The sequence below is a fragment of the Sceloporus occidentalis genome, unplaced genomic scaffold, assembly GCF_023333645.1.
Source record: "Sceloporus occidentalis isolate IW3139 unplaced genomic scaffold, rSceOcc1.0.p SCAF_3, whole genome shotgun sequence".
NCBI lineage: Eukaryota > Metazoa > Chordata > Lepidosauria > Squamata > Phrynosomatidae > Sceloporus > Sceloporus occidentalis.
In genome coordinates, this window is record NW_028316983.1 from 207,299,483 (window position 1) to 207,317,286 (window position 17,804).

Genomic DNA, 17,804 nt, shown 5'->3' on the forward strand with positions numbered 1-17,804 from the left:
CAATTAAGAAAATATTACTACTGCATTTTTACTGCTAAGTACAGGGAAACATACTTGTGAGATTTTCTGCCTCCTATGGAAGAATTACTTGCCTTGCTTTGGGTGTTATGCAGGTGAGTGGAGGCATGTTATTTGCTGAAATGCCTCAGGGAGTTAAATATCTTTGACCAGCTTTGATGGAGTGGTTTGTTACAATTTCCATTAGCTTTAGTTGCAATTGCATGCCTTTAGAAAATCTTACACATGTCTGCATGTATATTTATGACTGGATACAATAAATGAAAATACTACAAATATTGGACATAAGATAAAGACAAAATATTACTTTTTATACATACTTTGGATAAAATTAAATGGTAACAGAAACAGAAATTGCATTAGAAAATACAGCTCCTTTTTTTAACTGAATAAGAATAAAATGCATATCACCCAGAAAAGATATTATTGTTTTAATACAAATGTCTTTAACATTAAGTTGCCTTATTGAAAACACTTGCAAATATATCAAATTTTGTATTTTACACGTGAAAAAAAACCTTCACCAAGAAATGGAAGAAAAATAACGTATATTTAAATAATTTTATTACATTCTTAAGTTGCCATTTCATCTGTGAGTAGTTTATTTGCAGATGAAAAGAAATCAAAATATAGGACAGATGTTTGAGAAACCACATTTAAGGTTTGTCACACACCAGCATTTTTCAAATGATATTGGCTCATCTATTAAATAAGGTGTATTTTGCTTGATTTTTGAGAAAAGGAAACATCAGGAAATATTTACAGGCCAATTGCTGCCAATTAACTTTGATCAGCAAAAGTTGTATTTGAATCTTTTGGATTCTTTTGCCTGTCTGGAATAACATACATTTATAAATTCTAACAAAACAACAACGTGATGATTAATGTCTGTTGGCAGTCCTGCCGCAAGCTTGTTTAATGGTTCAGTTTTAAATAAACAGCTGTCTTTGTTATGATGGGAGTGCACACACACACACACACACTCGCGTGCACACACACATAATAATATCAACCAAAATTGCATTTTCCATTGTAACATGGAACAGGCAGCTAGAAACTGCTCTTCATAATAGAAGATGAGTTCTCAAAAGGATCAGTACTAAAGTCTACATAAAATCCTTGCTTCTATGCTTCTGTGAAAGGCTGATTCACACATTACAACTAGCTGCTTATTCTCACCTTTCTCAGCTCTTGTAAGGGACTATTTGTGTGATTTAAATAATGAGTGTGAGCCAGACACCTTAGAATATGCATCAATATGGTCACAGACGTTGCTACTGCTGTATTCAATCAATTTCCTCGTCACATTTCATTACTCAGTGTAGATTTGGTGTATTGTATGAGCTGACACCACCACAAACTTGATCACAAATTTTCACAGCACAATTGTGACAGAGATGCTAGGCAGACCTGGCTTCCTGGCAGCCAATCACAGTTCATGAACACTGTAAAGCAGTTCTGCAGAGGAACTGGAGTGTATAACAAGAGCTAGTGTGTGTTAGTTGGGCTGCATCCATACTGCAGAAATAACCCACTTTGACACCACTTTAACTGCCCTGGCTCAGTCCTATGGAATCCTGGGAGCTCTAGTTAGTTGTAGCACTAGAACACTAACTACAACTCCCAGAATTCCACAGCATTGAGCCATGTCAGTTAAAGTGGTGTCAAACTGGGTTATTTCTGCAGTGGGGATGCAGGCTAAATTGAGGGGATCTGGAGACAGACAGACAGACAGAGGATCTCAAGTAAAGATCAGATAAGGATTCTGACAGGAGAGGGAGTTCAGTTAAATTAGTTCAGAGAGGATTGTGATCTGCCACATGACCACCAGAGCAGTCCTCGGACAACACTGGTTTTTCGTCTTAGTAACGGAAATGAGCACTGCTCCCTACAGTTGGTTATGACTAGACATTCATGTCAAGGGACTATTGTTATTTACCTTTTACACCTTATAAATAGAGTAAGGATAATTTTATACATAACACTTTAAATAATTTTGTCCATGAAAGTAAGTTTTGCACACTGAATCATCAGAAAGCAAAGGCATCACTATCTCAGCCACTCATGTGAAATTTTGTGAAATTTTGGATTTCAGACTATTTCAGTTTTGGAAGGGAGACTCAACCTATTATTAATGATTTCCCTTGAAAGGCAATGTTTTCTCACTGTAGGTCCTAACAGAGAAAATTACATACATAAATGATAATTAAGACTGAGATAAAAGTTTAATATTCAACCAACTGCACATGCAATCATTCTCTAATGCTTGAATATTTGGGATTTGGTCACAATTAAAATATCTGAATAATATTAAATGAAACAATAACCATACAAAATCCAAACAAGTTTTTCTGTTATTGTAAACAAGAAACCACAAAGCAGCAAATACCAACTGAGATTTGTTTATCTAGTCATATAACTATATGTAAAACAATGGCTTATTTGAGGATTATTTTCAGGGAAATTCTGTGGCATAGGAGTCACTACTTAAGAAGACATAAACCAATTCACTTTCATTTTGTCTCACTTTACTATAAATAACTCTGGGAATACCAGCTTGGTATCATCTGTGGCCTATTCTATGGGTGCAGTAGGGAAATGAAGGGGCTTTGGATATTGCAAGGGAGAAGTGTTTGGTGACAGAGACCAAGACCAAGAGGCTAGGCATTCCATTTACCTTAAAGCCCCTCCCCATAAACAGGGCTTGGTAAACCTTGATATCTGAACATAACAGTGGAAGGGGTAGCTGGTGGAAAGAGACTGAAGACTTGTTCACACTATGCAACTGGAATACAATGATTTCATTTCAAGTTCTATGGCTGCATTGTATTATGGCATTTGTAGTGTGGTGAAGCACTAGAGCTCTCAGGCTGGGAATTCCAAGTATACCTCTCTAAACTTCAAATCCCAAAATTCCACAGCTAAAGTGGAATTGAGGAGGAGGGAGTATTGAAGGAAAACTGGCAGTCTTTCCCATCTCAGATAAGAGATGGGATAAGGATTAAGGAAGCTGAGGTAAGAAGTGGGAGAAAATCTTCCATAAGAAAGAAGTTGTGGGTCCCACCCAATATTTTTGTTAGTCATGTTGTTTGTTTGTTGTTGTTGTGTGCCTCCATGTCATTTTTTATTTATAGTGACCCTAAGGCAAACCTATCATAGGGTTTTCTTGGCAAGTTTCTTCAGAGGCGGTTTGCCATGCCATTGTCTGAGGCTCAGAGATTGTGACTTGGTCAATCAATTTTGTTTTTTTATGGTCGAGTGGGGAATCAAACACTGATTTCCAGAGTCCTAGTCCAACACTCAAATTACTATACTACATTGGTTCTTCATTAGTCATACAGAACCTAATTTCAATTTGTGGAACAGAGATCAATTGTTCTTGTAAGTAGTGTAATTTTTAAGTCTGTTAGACTCTCTCTTCTCTCTCCTATTCAGTGATAAGTCAGTTTCTTTGTATTGTTTTAATTCGCTATTGTATGGGTTAGCTGATATTTCCTTCATATATATATATATATATATATATATATATATGTATATATCTCCATACTGACTCAGTTATTTTCTAAATTGTCATATTTCCTGCTGTTCCTTTGATATTCTATGAGTTACTTGTTACATAATCTTGTAGAAAAGTGGCATACAAATATAATATGATGATAGTAATGCACCCTGATGTGTCCTTTGAAGGCCCTATTTCCAGTATATCTACATCCATGAATGTTTTCAGAGGTGTCTTGGTGGGGGTGGGGAGAAACATCACAACTACGGTCCTACTGTCCTAATGATGGTAACAACATTTCTTCCATCGGACCTTAGCCAGCTTGTTCCTGTCCACGGAACTCTTCTCTGCAACAATGGTTACCCTCCAAATTAAAACATCAAACAATTTCTATATTAAAAACAATTTATATTTAAACAATATTATTGTTAAAACAATAATCACTTACTTCTAAATCATTGAAGAATAGATGCGTGTCTGCCAAGTTGAAAATCATCTCCTCCATCCTCAGTCCCAGTGAAACAGAAGTAGGTGGATCCTCCAAAGAAAAAATGAAAATAGAAATTATAGTCAATAAGACAGAGAAAGAACAACTTGAATTCTATAGTTGAACATTCTGCCCTGAAGTAAAACCATAATCTATAGTGGGGCCAAATTAAATCTAATTATTAAATCTAATTGTTAGACCCAATGTGTCAATGGAGCTTATGTTAAGTATTGAACTGACTTAGGGCCTGAACAAACCAGCAAGTTAAGCAGCCTTCCAGGCAGCTTGGGAGCATGTGGAGTTTACACACCACAGGCTCCCAAGCTGCCTGGAAGCCACCCAGCTAATCGTATGGTGGTGGCTTCATGACGCTCCGGTTACACGCCACATGTTGCCGGAATATCATGAAACTGGCTTCCAGCCGTGGTAGGGACAACAAGCCGACTTCAAGGTGGATTGGGACCATGGCACATGGTTGCCACTGACCCAATGCATCTTTGGAAGTGGCGGCTTCAAGCCATCCCTTCTGCCCATCTATTTCTTAATAAGTCTAATTTATTTGGGACTAACAACTATTCAATTAAAAAAAACTAGATTCAAGCCATTTAATAAAAAATACAAATATAAATAAATGTAATATAAATGTAAAGGTAAAGGTTTTTCCTTGACATGAATGTCTAGTCGTAACTGACTGTAGGGGGTGGTGCTCTGTTACTAAGCCAAAACAGCCAGTGTTGTCCGAAGCTGGTCATGTGGCCAGCATGACTCCACAGAACACTGTTACCTTCACACCAAAGTGGTATCTATTTATCTATAGTGGGCCCCTGTTATCCACTGGGGTTTGGTCCTGTGGATAACAAAATCCTTGGATGCTCAAGTCCCATTAAATTTAATGGCATAGCAAAATGGTGTCCCTTATAAAAAAAAATGGCAAAATCAAGGTTTGCTGTTTGGATTTTGTACTTTTTAATAAATATTTTCAAGCCATTGAATCCATGAATAAAAAATCCATGGATAAGAAGGGCTGTCTGTACTTGCATTTGTATGCTTTCAAACTGCTAGGTTGGCAGAAGCTGGGACTAGTGATGGGAGCTCATGTGGCACTTGGGCCTTGGACTGCCAACCTTCCAACCTTCTGATCATTCGAACTGACATCTTAACCACTAAGCCACATCACCCCTGATATAAAACAACAATAAAATATAAAACAGCTGATGGAGATAGCACTCAGCTATCCAATAATGCCTGGAATAAAAATGTTTTGTTGAATGATGAAATGACATCAAAGAGACATCAGCCAGGCTGAGGGTAGAATTATTCCATAACTGGAGCAACACCACTGAGACAGCTTTTTTCTTGGTACTGTCCTCTGAGGAGCCCTGACAGAAGAATGACCTTAGTCTATTTTGAATAAATGCACCTTCTGTCTATTTTCAAAATACACACATACCAGTAAAATAGGAGTGGGACTCATTCAGCTCTCCATATGTTCATGAACAGCAAATTTCAGAAAACATAGCAGTATAATGGTGAAGAATGCTGACAGCTGCAGTCCAGTGACGTCTGCAGAGCTACATGATTTCCACCGTTTCTATAACAACTGCCAACTCCAACTGAACTATACTGCAAACTAACTGAAGGTGGTCAGGTGCCAAAATAAATTTTGTTTTACCAAGAAAACAAAATGGTTAAACAACTGTAGAAATTACTTATATTAGAGGTAGGAAAAGACCATTCTGGACAGATAGGCCAAACACATCCCAACACATCTGGAGGCACCAGACTACTGAAGCCTGGTATATATTGTGACTTTAAATTTCCTTGGAAGCTATCCAAAATATTTTATTCGGTTTCAATGTGGGTAGGAAAGAATTATAGTGGGATGTAGAGGCACAGTGACCAGAAACATAGGCAAGGAAAATGTTTTTGGAAAACTAAGGGAGAACCACACATGACTAGACAATGGTTCACAAAGGAAACCATCAGGGTCCTAATTTGTACCTAAGTGTTTGCTAGACCTGGCATCCTGCCTATAGCCAGGGATTACTGTAACATTTAACATTTTCCTTCACAGGACCATGACTATAGCAGTAGTCTGTAGTACACAGGATAAGAGGTCAGGCATAATGTGGAAGAGGACAACAAAAGAAGATAGCATTGGTGAAGAATCACAATTCAGCCATGAATATATTGACTATAATGGGGGCTATGACACTTCCCATGGCTACACCTTGTATTTGAAAATAGACACTGTTTTTAGATCTAAAAAAATTCTTTTCCAATATAATGTTCAAAAGATCTAATAAGAAACGTATGTAATAAAATGCCATTTCTTAAATTAAGATACTTCTCTGCAGTGCTGCATGCCTCTTCATGAGGTACATTAGTACAGAGGGATTTAATATTCAAAGTACACAACAAATCCCCTTTGCCAATACTCAGTCTTCCTTCCCCTTTCTATTTTGCAGGTGCTCTTTTATTATGGTAGATAGATATTCTGTTGCTTATATGTACTTTTGTTATTCTATCATTGTGTTACTTATGCAATAGCCTCGCTTGTGAGAATATTGTGAGAAGATTCTTTTGGCTGAAATATATATTGTGCAGAAATCCGATGCATTGCATATACTTAGTTTTTTGTGGGTTTTTTGGGCTATGTGGCCATGTTCTAGAAGAGTTTCTTCGGCCCGTTACAAATGGGCAGGAAAGTACGCGCAGAGTGCATACTAGGGTTAGAAAGGGGCGGTGCTTCCACATCCCCTAACCCTAGTGCGCGCTCTGCGCGCACAAAATGACAGCGCCCGTTCCACACGGCCACCGCCATGAGGACGTCACGACTGCACTGCCTCTATACGGGGCAGCGTGGATGTCATGTCCTCGCTCCATGCCAGGGTGCTTAGTGCGCCCTTAGCGCGGAGCAGGAAGGAGCTCCGTTTTGTAGCTCCTTCCTGGTTTGGTCCGCTGGGCGCAGCCTTCACACGGCTCCTTTCTCCTCCCTGCCGCCACAGGGTGTCCTTGGGGCTTGAAGCCCCAGGGACACCCCTTTTCAGGCTGCAGGGAAGCAGCCTTTTGCCGCTTCCCTACAGCCTGGAAAGCGGTGGATCGGGGCCTCAGCGGCTGCCGGTCTAGCCGCTGAAGCCCCGATACACCGGGGAAAGGGGCGGGTGCAGCCCGCCCCAAACAGGCAGTCTGTAACCTGCCTTTCTGATGTTTCGCCAGCATCTGTGGCTGGCATCTTCAGAGAATGCTTGCCTGGAAAGGACTTGGGTATATATATTGTGTGACCTGGAAAGGCTGGAGTGATTTGTATGTATATTGTTTTGTTGCTAATGGCAAGCCTCAGGATGGGAGGCTAATGCAAAAGAGGATTAATGTCTGCTTGATAGTGCTCATTGTCTGCTGAGAGATTTCTCATTTGCATTTGTTGAGTCTTTATCTTGCTATCGTTCAGGACTGGTAGCCAAACCTTGTTTACTTTAAGGGTTTCCTCTTTTCTGTTGAAATTGTCCAGGTGTTTGTGGATTTGTCATTTGCAGGTTGTGATTCCTCACCACTTTGCCTATTCTGTCTGTGACTGATGTATGGTAAAAATACTTTACCTTTGGGTGGCTGCTTGTCTTCACTTCTCTGGGTTTCCTGGGCCTGACAGCCCTTCTGATGTCTGAGGTGGAATAACCATTAGCCTGTAGAGCCTAGTCCGGGTGCATCAGTTCATCTTCCAAGAAGTGGGGTTTGCAAATGCATTTTTCTCGGTCTACCAGTGTTTTGATTGTGCTTCTTTTTTGTCCTGGGTGATGGTTGGAGTTCGTGTGCAGGTATCTAGAACATGGCTACATAGCCCGAAAAACCCCCAAAAAACTATGGATGCCGGCCATGTTTTCATTACATTATTGTATTGTATTGTATATGGTCTGTACCATATATGTTTTGATTATAGTATTCTATATATTGTATATATTTTGAATACATTATTCCATTCATACATTTGTTTGTTTTGGGTTTTGTCACCTCTGGTGTTTTCTCAATTGTGATAACTTGGGATGGGAGCAGAAGGAACAGGGATTATTGCTTTGGGTTTGAACATATTGAAGACTGGGATGCTTAACGAGACTATGTTAGATCACAAGCTGAACATAAGTCAACAGTGTGATGTGGTAGCTAAAAAGGCCAATACCATTTTAGGCTGCCTCAGTAGAAGTATAGTGAAACGGTAGTACATGCTCTGGTAACCTCTCGACTGGATTTCTGCAATGCGCTCTACATGGGGCAACCCTTGTACCATACCCGGAAGCTGCAATTGGTGCAGAATATGGCGGCGAGGCTGGTCACTAATACATCTAGGGCCAGCCATATAACACCGGTCTTAAAAGACCTTTACTGGCTGCCTATCCGCTTCCGGGCGCAATACAAGGTGTTGGTTATAACCTATAAAGCCCTAAATGGCTTGGGCCCAGGGTACTTGGAGGACCGCCTCTCTCTGTACAATCCGCCCCGCACACTCAGATCAACAGGGCAGCATCTATTAGTAGTCCCAGAGGTCAGATTAGTTAACACTTCTAGAAGGGTCTTTTCCACCTCGGCCCCCACCCTCTGGAACTCGCTGCCCGTTGAGCTCCGCTCGGCCACCTCCTTGGCCCATTTTAAGAAGGGGTTAAAAACATTCCTCTTCAAGCAGGCATACCCCTGATTCCTCCCTTTTCAATGCTTTTCTCTCCCCCCCCCATCCTTCTACCAGCAGCACTGAAGACTTGGCAGGAGTTTTATTTTAATTGCACTGTTGTTTGTGGTTTTTTGCTTTGTTATTTTATGTAATTGTATTTTGCACTGTTGTAAACCGCCCTGATGTTTTGAAGGGCGGTATATAAATAAAGCTTTTATTATTATTTATTATATCAAGGGAAGTAACAGTGCCATTCTATTCTGCCTTGGCCAGGCCTCACCTGTAATACTGTGTCCAGTTCTGGGCACCACAATTCAAAAAGGATGTTGACAAACTGGAGCGTGTCCAAAGGAGGGCCACCAAAATGGTGAAGGGCCTGGAAAACATGCCTTATGAGGAAAGATGTAGGGAGCTGGCTATATTTAGCCTGGAAATGAGGCAGTTAAGAGGTGATAAGACAGCCCTGTTTAAGTATTTGAAGGGCTGTCAGACTGAGGATAGAGTAGGCTTGTTTTCTGCTACTCCAGAGACTAGAATACAGAACAATGGATGCAAGCTACAGGAAAAGAGATTCCACCTTAACATTGGGAGGAACTTCCTGACAGTAAGAGCTGTTCAACAGTGGAACACACTCTTTCCTCAGAGTGTAGTGGAGTCTCCTTCTTTGGAGGACTTTAAGCAGGCTGGATGACCATCTGTCAGGGATGCTTTGATTGTGAGTTCCTGCATGGCAAGGAGTTGGACTGGATGGCCCTTGGGGTCTCTTCCAACTCTATGATTCTATGATTCTATTCTAAGCCTGTCTTGGATACAAGGCTGATAACTATAAAGACAAGGAAATGAACTAGCAATTTTTTTTCTAATAGCAAGTCAAAAAGCAAAGGGCAAAGCTGCCCTCTTGCTATTTTTCTTAGATGTAAGTGAACATATAAATTTAATGGTGGTTTTCACACCAGAGCCACAAAAAATTATGGGACTTGGTCTGAGTTATAGCAAAAATGAGACTTTTCTTCCAGATATAGCATCAAACTGCTATGCTGCTTGTGGCTCCAACCAAGAGGACTCCACATCCAACTCAGGCATAGATTTTGGCTTTCAAGAGTTATCTACGTTGACTGCAGCTGACTGCACTGGATTTAGGACTGAATCAATACTATTTTGGCTGGGCAGTTGGATACAGGATATTGGGGAGCTGTTTGGAATATATGAAACAGAAGGATTTGAAGTGTTTTGTTCAAGAAGCCAGGTTCCAAAAGGGAACCAATGCATCTTCTCAGATTTCTGTATGCCTGCTGGGAAGAAGGAAAATAGGCCATCACAGTAGAACTGATTTTTAAGTCAACACTCCTGCTGAATAGAAGTGAAAAGCTTCCATATAATGGATGAAGCCACTGTTCCATCTAGGACATTATATTTCACTCTTACTGGTCTTCAGGGAGGTACACTGGCTGTCAATGCATGCTTGCTCTGAATTTAAGATGTTGGTGATGACATTTAAAGTCCTACATTGCTTGGGACCTTGATTATTGAAGAAACAGCACTTCTAATATATACTTGCCTGAGAACTGAGATCTGCAGCAGGGGCCCTTCTTTGTCTTCCATGCAATACAAAATGCAAAGACATGAGAGAGGGATTTTCAGCTGTGGTGACTTGATTGTGGAATGCTCCTTCTTGGGGGTTCAACTGGCATCAATGTCGGTTTCTTTTTGGCACCAAGCCAGAAGCCAAGACTTTTATTAAAGCCTTCAGGTGCTAATTTACTTCAAAGTGTACATGTTGTAGGTTTAAAAGTGGTTTTAACTATTGCTTTTAACTAATACTATTTTAATATGTTCAAATTATTTAATCTGGAAGTGTTTTAAATTGTTTATACTATATACTGCCCTAAGGTCCTATGATAAATAATGAGACAGAAGTGTTTTAATAAACTAACTAACTAACTAACTAACTGATTCCAATGTCCTCAGAAGAGGCTGCTCCCTCAGCTTAATAGCTAAAACAAAATTTGGCAAAAATAATGGGAATTGGACCCAATTTTTGTACAGTTAAACTATGGCTTCACTCATGATAATATAACATAAATTCAAAGTTTAATAAAATACTAATTATTTAACTATAGCTCACTGACACAGAGAAGAAAGCAATAGCCTCCTTCAATCCATTTTATTTGCTCTTCAGAAATTAACATAACATGTTGCTTCTTTCTGGTCTAATATAGTCAGAATGCATTCAGCGTTGTGGTTATCAAATACTGTATAGATGCATGTGTTCAATTTGTAATTTAATCCATAACTGCAATAGGACTCTAATGTGCCATACAATTTTTACTATATAAAACCATCTTGTAAGGTTATAAACATGAACACATGATTTTAAAAGAATGAATTACAAATACAATCTAATAAACTAGATTTATTCCCCATTCTTCAGACAATACTTTTTCAGTGTTTAACAAAATAAAACTGTGTGCATATAATGTTTTGAAGTATTTAGCAATTTGAATTTATTGATAAAGAAGGGTGTGATAGAAATCTCTATACAAAACTCGCCCTCCCCCACACAAAACAAAAACATGGCTAATTGTGCATGGCTACCCACACTCCCAGAAGAAAACCAACACCCAAACCAAAACAGGAGAAATGCTAAGAAATAGTAAAAAAAAATTATACATACACGACTAAAGCTTTAAACATCGTAGACAAAAAGTGTAATACTCATGTATAAGTCTAGAAATTTTAGTCAAAAATTGACCCCAAAAACCTGGGTCGACTTATCCATGGGTCAATGAAAGTACTGTACTTTTACTCTTGTCCAAAAAGGAACCATCCCCTGGTGAAAGGTGAGAGGTAATCCCTTCTCAGAACACCTAAAAGAAGCATCAGCCCCCTCTACTATTTCATCCATCCAGCCTTTAGGGTGTCAAAAAATTCTAAGTTCTTTAGCATCATTTTCCTTTGCTTCATCCTTTACCTCCTTTGTTACATGCTGCTATGTTTTACCCTCGACTTATCCATGAGTCATATCAAAATCCATAATTCTGGCCCTCAAACCTGCCCTCGACTTATACATGAGGTTGACTTATAGATGAGTATATACGGTATCTATCTATCTACCTAACCTGGCTGTTGATGGGCAACATCAGGGGCCCTCTATTTTCTATTGGGATTTGGGCTGGACAGTGTTTCAAGTAGGGAACGTCTTAAAACAAAGGTCTGCTATCAGACACTCCTTCAAACATAGGACTGCTCATTGTGAACTAGAATATACAGTGCTAAACAATGATTGCAATTTGGAAAAAGGGGAAATGTTTTGGTGTAATCTCTGAGTAAAGGTTTATCAGCTGGGACAAATTTTCATGTATGGGTGGCTGGATAAATACATGGTGTGGCTATGATTCCACAAATGTTTGGCTCTAGACATTTTTAGACATTTTTGGGCATTTTTTGAATACAGCCCTTTCCACCAATGAACTTACCACAGGTGAAGACAAATTGGGCTAGATTGATCAGTGCCATGACTCCGTTATGGGCTGTACTTTTGTATTCTTAAAACAATGCAGCAATTAACAATGTCAGCAATAACAGATTTACCTGCCAGTTCTGTTCTAAAGTAATCACATTAAGAGCATCCAAAGGTACAATTTTCTTATCTTATTCCCTGTCTGACTTCATCAAATGCAGAAAATGACCATACAAGAAAGAATAATCAATATGAACAACAAAAGTAATTAAAAAAAATTAAAAAGCCAAATGTTAACCAAATGAACCAACGTGTTAGTTTTCAACATGTGATTCTTTTCCAATATGAAGAAAAGGAAAAACACAGACAACATCATTCAGAAAACAATTCTACTTATAAAGGAAACAATCTTTCTTCATTTCTGTCAATATTTTCAAACTGCACATTTAGTTGATGTGACACACAACTGGCATATACTATATGGAGTTTACAACTTTGATGATACTGTAAATAAAAGAGTGCTTTGGAGCCAGTAAAGGAAATACAGTAGCCCCTCTGTTTTTGTGGAGGATCCGTTTCGGATCCCCCCCTCGCAAAAACAGAAAATTGCTAATAGTCAAGCCCCATTGGCTTGAATGGCAGCATGGACCGCATTTTGTCTCCCTCCGTTTGCTGCCTGCGAACGGGCGAGGGATGCAAATTCAAAGTCTGCAAAAGTGGAGGGGCAACTGTACTGTACAAAACATCTCTCAAAACTGCTTAATCTCTATGAGGAAGGAGTGCACGTTTGTGATATGAAAGGGAAAAGATGAAGCATGAGTAGCTCTAGCTAAGACACCAGCCTAGAAATGTTGTCACTGCCTAAATAATAAATATCACTGCCAGACTGGAAATTGGAGAGAGCAGCTGTACCCTTAATGATCGTGTACATGGGGCAATTTCAGCAGGTGTTGGTTGTCATGAAACCAAGTAACAAGCAGCACTTGCTGAAATCCCCTGTTCAGCACAACCATTAAAGAGGTATAGGAATTCTTTTTAATCTTCACTCAAGCAACCCTATGCTCAGGTACTAGGCAGTAACAACCAGAGGTGCAAACCAAGCTTTGCAAATGAAACAGTATTCTAGTAGTCCACCAGACAGCCAACATTAGAACTGAAAGACTCAGCAGACTCTAGAACTATCATAATGTCTAAAGGACCACAATGTCCTTAAAGAGCTTGTATCCTTTTCTCTCAGAAGTATAATACCATTATTAATCTCAGTTCCTCACCATAAATTCTTCTGCACAGCAATGTATATCAAATCAAGCTTCATTATATGGTATATTTTTCACATCCCATGCTACAAAAATTATACGAAAATAAATGCACATTGTCATCCTAGACTCTTTTTATCCCCTAGCCAAACCACACTGATTCAAACATTCTACGGGATAAGATGTCAGTGAACATATTATGTTTTAAATCACTACACATAAACAGGAGTACAATAGTGCCCAGAAATCTAATGCAGATGAGTTTATAGTGATTAAAATTTACAGTCCAAGTAGTCTTTTGCTACTAAACCCCATTAATTGTTTGCTGGAAAATTAAAAGTTAAGGAATATCATTCACTGTATATTTATTAAGATTTTTCAATTCAACATGAATGTCTAATAAGGTAAAGTCAATGAAATGCAAATCTCGGATGAATGTTAAATTAAAAAGAGAAATACTGGTGTACTTTAACCACATATTCTTGTCTTGAGCATGGATCCTGGGGGGGGACCCCAATCAGCTTGTCATTTTGAAATGCTTGCTCCCTTTGTTCTGTGGGGAAGTAGTAGTTGAAAAACAGGAAAGTTCACTTACTGTGCATGTCTTGGCTTATTTTCCAGTTAAGCTGGAAAGCCACAATTGAAGAATTCTGTCAAAGAAGCTTTTTGTTCTTTTTTTCCTCTTTACAGGCCATATTAAGACACACAGAGAGAAATCTTACAGAATTAAATCAGGTAAACTTTTACCTTCAAGAAAAAAAAACTTATCAGAGCAGCACTGCAAAATTGCAAATGTCACTGGGGCATTCGAAATCAACACTGAAGCACAGTTTGGCAAAACAAGAGAGCTTCAGGTTAGGTAATCCTTTCATCTCCATTTCTGCCCTTTTGCATGGAAATTTCCAAATTCCTTTTCTGATTTAAAGAAATCAATCATAGAATCATAGAATCATAGAGTTGGAGGAGACAGCATGGGCCATCCAGTCCAACCCCCTGCCATGCAGGAAATCCAAATCAAAGCATCCCCAACAGATGGCCATCTAGTCTCTGCTTAAAGACCTCCAAGGAAGGAGACTCCACTACACTCCGAGGGAGTGTGTTCCACTGTCGAACATCCCTTACTGTCAGGAAGTTCTTCCTAATGTTGAGGTGGAATCTCTTTTCCTGGAGCTTGCATCCATTGTTCCGGGTCCTGTTCTCTGGAGCAGCAGAAAACAAGCTTGCTCCCTCCTCAATATGACATCCTTTCAAATATTTAAACAGGGCTATCATATCACCTCTTAATCTCCTCTTCTCCAGGCTAAACATCCCCAGATCCCTGAGTCGTTCCTCATAGGACATGGTTTCCAGACCTTTCACCATTTTAGTTGCCCTCCTTTGGACACGCTTCAGTTTCTCCACATCCTTTTTAAATTGTGGTGCCGAGAACTGGACACAATATTCCAGGTGGGGCCTGACCAAAGCAGAATACAGTGGCACTATTACTTCTCTTGATCTAGACACTATACTTTTATTGATGCAGCCTAACATTGCATTGGCCTTTTTAGCTGCCGCATCGCACTGTTCACTCATGTTCAACTTGTGGTCTACTTGGACTCACAGATCCCTTTCACATGTAGTCCCATTCAGCCAGGTGTCCCCAATCCTATATCTGTGCATTTTATTTTTCTGCCCTAAGTGCAGTACCTTACATTTCTCCGTGTTGAATTTTATTTTGTTAGCTTTGGCCCAGCTTTCTAGTTTATTCAGGTCATTTTGAATGTTGATCCTGTCCTCTGGGGTATTAGCTATTCCTCCTAATTTGGTGTCATCTGCAAATTTGATAAGTATGTTCCCAATTCTGTCATCCAGGTCATTGATAAAGATGTTGAATAACACTGGGCACAGGACAGAACCCTGTGGGACCCCACTGGTCACTTCTCTCCAGGATGAAAAGGTGCCATTGTTGAGCACCCTTTGGCACCTTTTGCATCTCAATAGAAGAAACATTTTCTTCTTCTTTTTTCTGCCATTCATTGTTATGTCCCTTCAAGTCATTTTTGATTTTTGGTGACCTTAAGATTTGTTCAGAAGGAGTTTGTCTCTCTTTTCCTCTGAGATGTGTTGCAATCTCCTTTCTCCTCTATGCCTTTTTACACTTTTAAATTATTGTAAGATCTGTCTAGAACTTTGGTTCTATTACTATTAACTTTAAGTTTAAAAATAACAACTTATTTAGAGCTTTAACAATATTACCCAAATCACTACAAACTGCTATGGTGGTATTTCTGTATTAAAGTACAGCAATACCATCCCAGCAACATTTAGCAACAGGACAATTATAATAAAGTTTTGGAGAGATTAAGAAAACAAATTTGTCTCTGAGGGAGGGTGTCCACTTTTCTGGAGATCTATTGGGCAACAGGACAAATGAAGTGATAATGGGCAATGGGCACAAAAAGATAACTTCTACAGAGCAAATCATAGGGTACTGCTAAAAAATGAAACAAAACACTACAGTAGGCATACTAGTGAATTTGAAATTCAACATACACCAAAAACACACAGTTAAGGAGAAAGAAGGTGCTGAAATTGATATTGTTCTGAATTGTCCATCAGGACAAGAAATGTCATTGGGGTCTTAAAAAAAAGTACAACAATGAAAACCACTACGTGACAACTCAAAAGTCACTGCATTTCAATGTCAAGGTTTATTTAAACCCTTCAAACTAAAGATGCTAAAAGTCCATTCTTGACTACAAATTGTGTTGGCTCTGAACAATGGCACAGTTGTTATTGTTGTGTTCTTAAGGTGGCCCAATCATAGGGCTTTTTTTTTTTTTTGCAAGATTGGTTCAGAGAAAGTTTCCCCTTTGCATTCCTCTAAGGCTGAGAGTGTGTGACTTGCCCAAGATCACCCAGTGCATTTCCATGGCCAAGCGGGGATTCATACCCTCATCTCCATAGTTGTAGCCCAATGCTTAAACCTCTACACCATACTGATTCTTTTTGTTATTCATACCAGTTCTGAAAACCACTTTTTGATGACAGAATCAGAGCAGGAAAGAGACTGTATATAGTCCAAGCTCCTTTGAATGCTCAGTCATGTAACTCAGTCATGTAACTCACTGTGTGGCCCTTCAGTAGCTGCACCTTACAGTAGCCCTAGGAGTCCAGCCAGTCATGAAGACTACCGGGAGTTACAGTCCAACAACATCTAGAGGACTATATGATTTCCACTTCTAACTTCACCCAAAGAAGGATAGTGCACCCCACTCCTGATGTGGCGCCAAATCATGGTTTTACGAACTATTTTACTCTCTTCTGCCTGTTTCATGTTACACAAAAAAAATCATTTGAAAGAATGAGCCATGTTTGCCGACACTGACCATTTTGTGATATACACCAGCTGCTAACACTATATGTGGTGAAATAATAGCCACAAATGTGGAGAAGGAATCTCCTTTTGTATTATTCAAAGAACATGTACAGCTTCTACACTTTCCTTTTTTTAAGCACAATATCTACACAGCTGTTAGTCATTTGTTTCATGAGATCCAGACATCTTTATTCAAGGTAGCATTTATATTCCAGGGAAACTGCTTTTTCCCAGCACTTCCAACGACATTGAGAAAATGTTGTTGTTTTCTAGCACATCTATTTCCATTCTGCCTGGGGTGAGAAATGTAACTGTGTAAAATTCATGGGCATCTGTTGTTGGTGCCCGTGACATCAAAGGTGTCAATAGGGTGACATCCAAACAGAATCCACTTGGGCAGCAGAACTTTTTCTTTCTGACCTTCCTTCTGTAGTTCCCTGAACCTAACTCAATGTTTTCTCTGGATGACTTCCCAACTCACAACAGCAATTTGGGAGTGGAGAAACTTCAGGGGAGACAGAAATCTGTTTTCATTGGTGGATGCTGTTCTGTGGGAGGACAGAAATCCTTGGATACCATCCATTTTTGTGTATTACATTTTACTAACTTTATTAGTTGATTAGAAACATAAAGATAAAGTCATTGTTGGTTTTGCCAATATCAGCACCCTTAGAACAATCCCAGAGTGGGTAGACTAAAATATAATAAACTAAACAAGTACTTATTCACTACTGTGACAGCACTGTTTGAAATATATCTACGATGCAAATGGCCTTGAAAAGGCTAAGGTGCCTGAGAACAGTGCTAATTACAATCAATGGAGCTTAGTGCACAGCAAAATAAAGTGACTTTGAAAAATAGCCACCGAAGCAGATTCAGGGACCAGTATTGGAGCCGGTCTGTACCCAGATGGTGGTTTTGGGGGTAAAAGCCATGTGGTAACACCAGAGGGCAGCCCAAATTTGGCTTCAATTCGGGAGCAGTAAGTCACTTTTGTTGTGTGCTAAGCTCTCATGTCATGCTTACTTCTCCACTCCCCTGCACACACACTAGCCATTCTAAATTG

The 17,804-nt window shown here is 39.4% G+C and overlaps 1 protein-coding gene across 9 annotated transcripts in view; it reads right to left on the reverse strand.

Moving 5' to 3' along the window:
- The window catches only part of EYA1 (EYA transcriptional coactivator and phosphatase 1), a 119,650-nt gene that overhangs the window by 42,524 nt on the left and 59,322 nt on the right, over positions 1-17,804 (reverse strand). For all 9 annotated transcript variants that reach the window (XM_089517442.1, XM_089517449.1, XM_089517447.1 and 6 more), the window contains one exon: positions 3,966-4,055. In XM_089517442.1, coding sequence (XP_089373568.1) covers positions 3,966-4,055 — 90 coding nt within the window. The remainder of the gene's footprint in view (positions 1-3,965; positions 4,056-17,804) is intronic.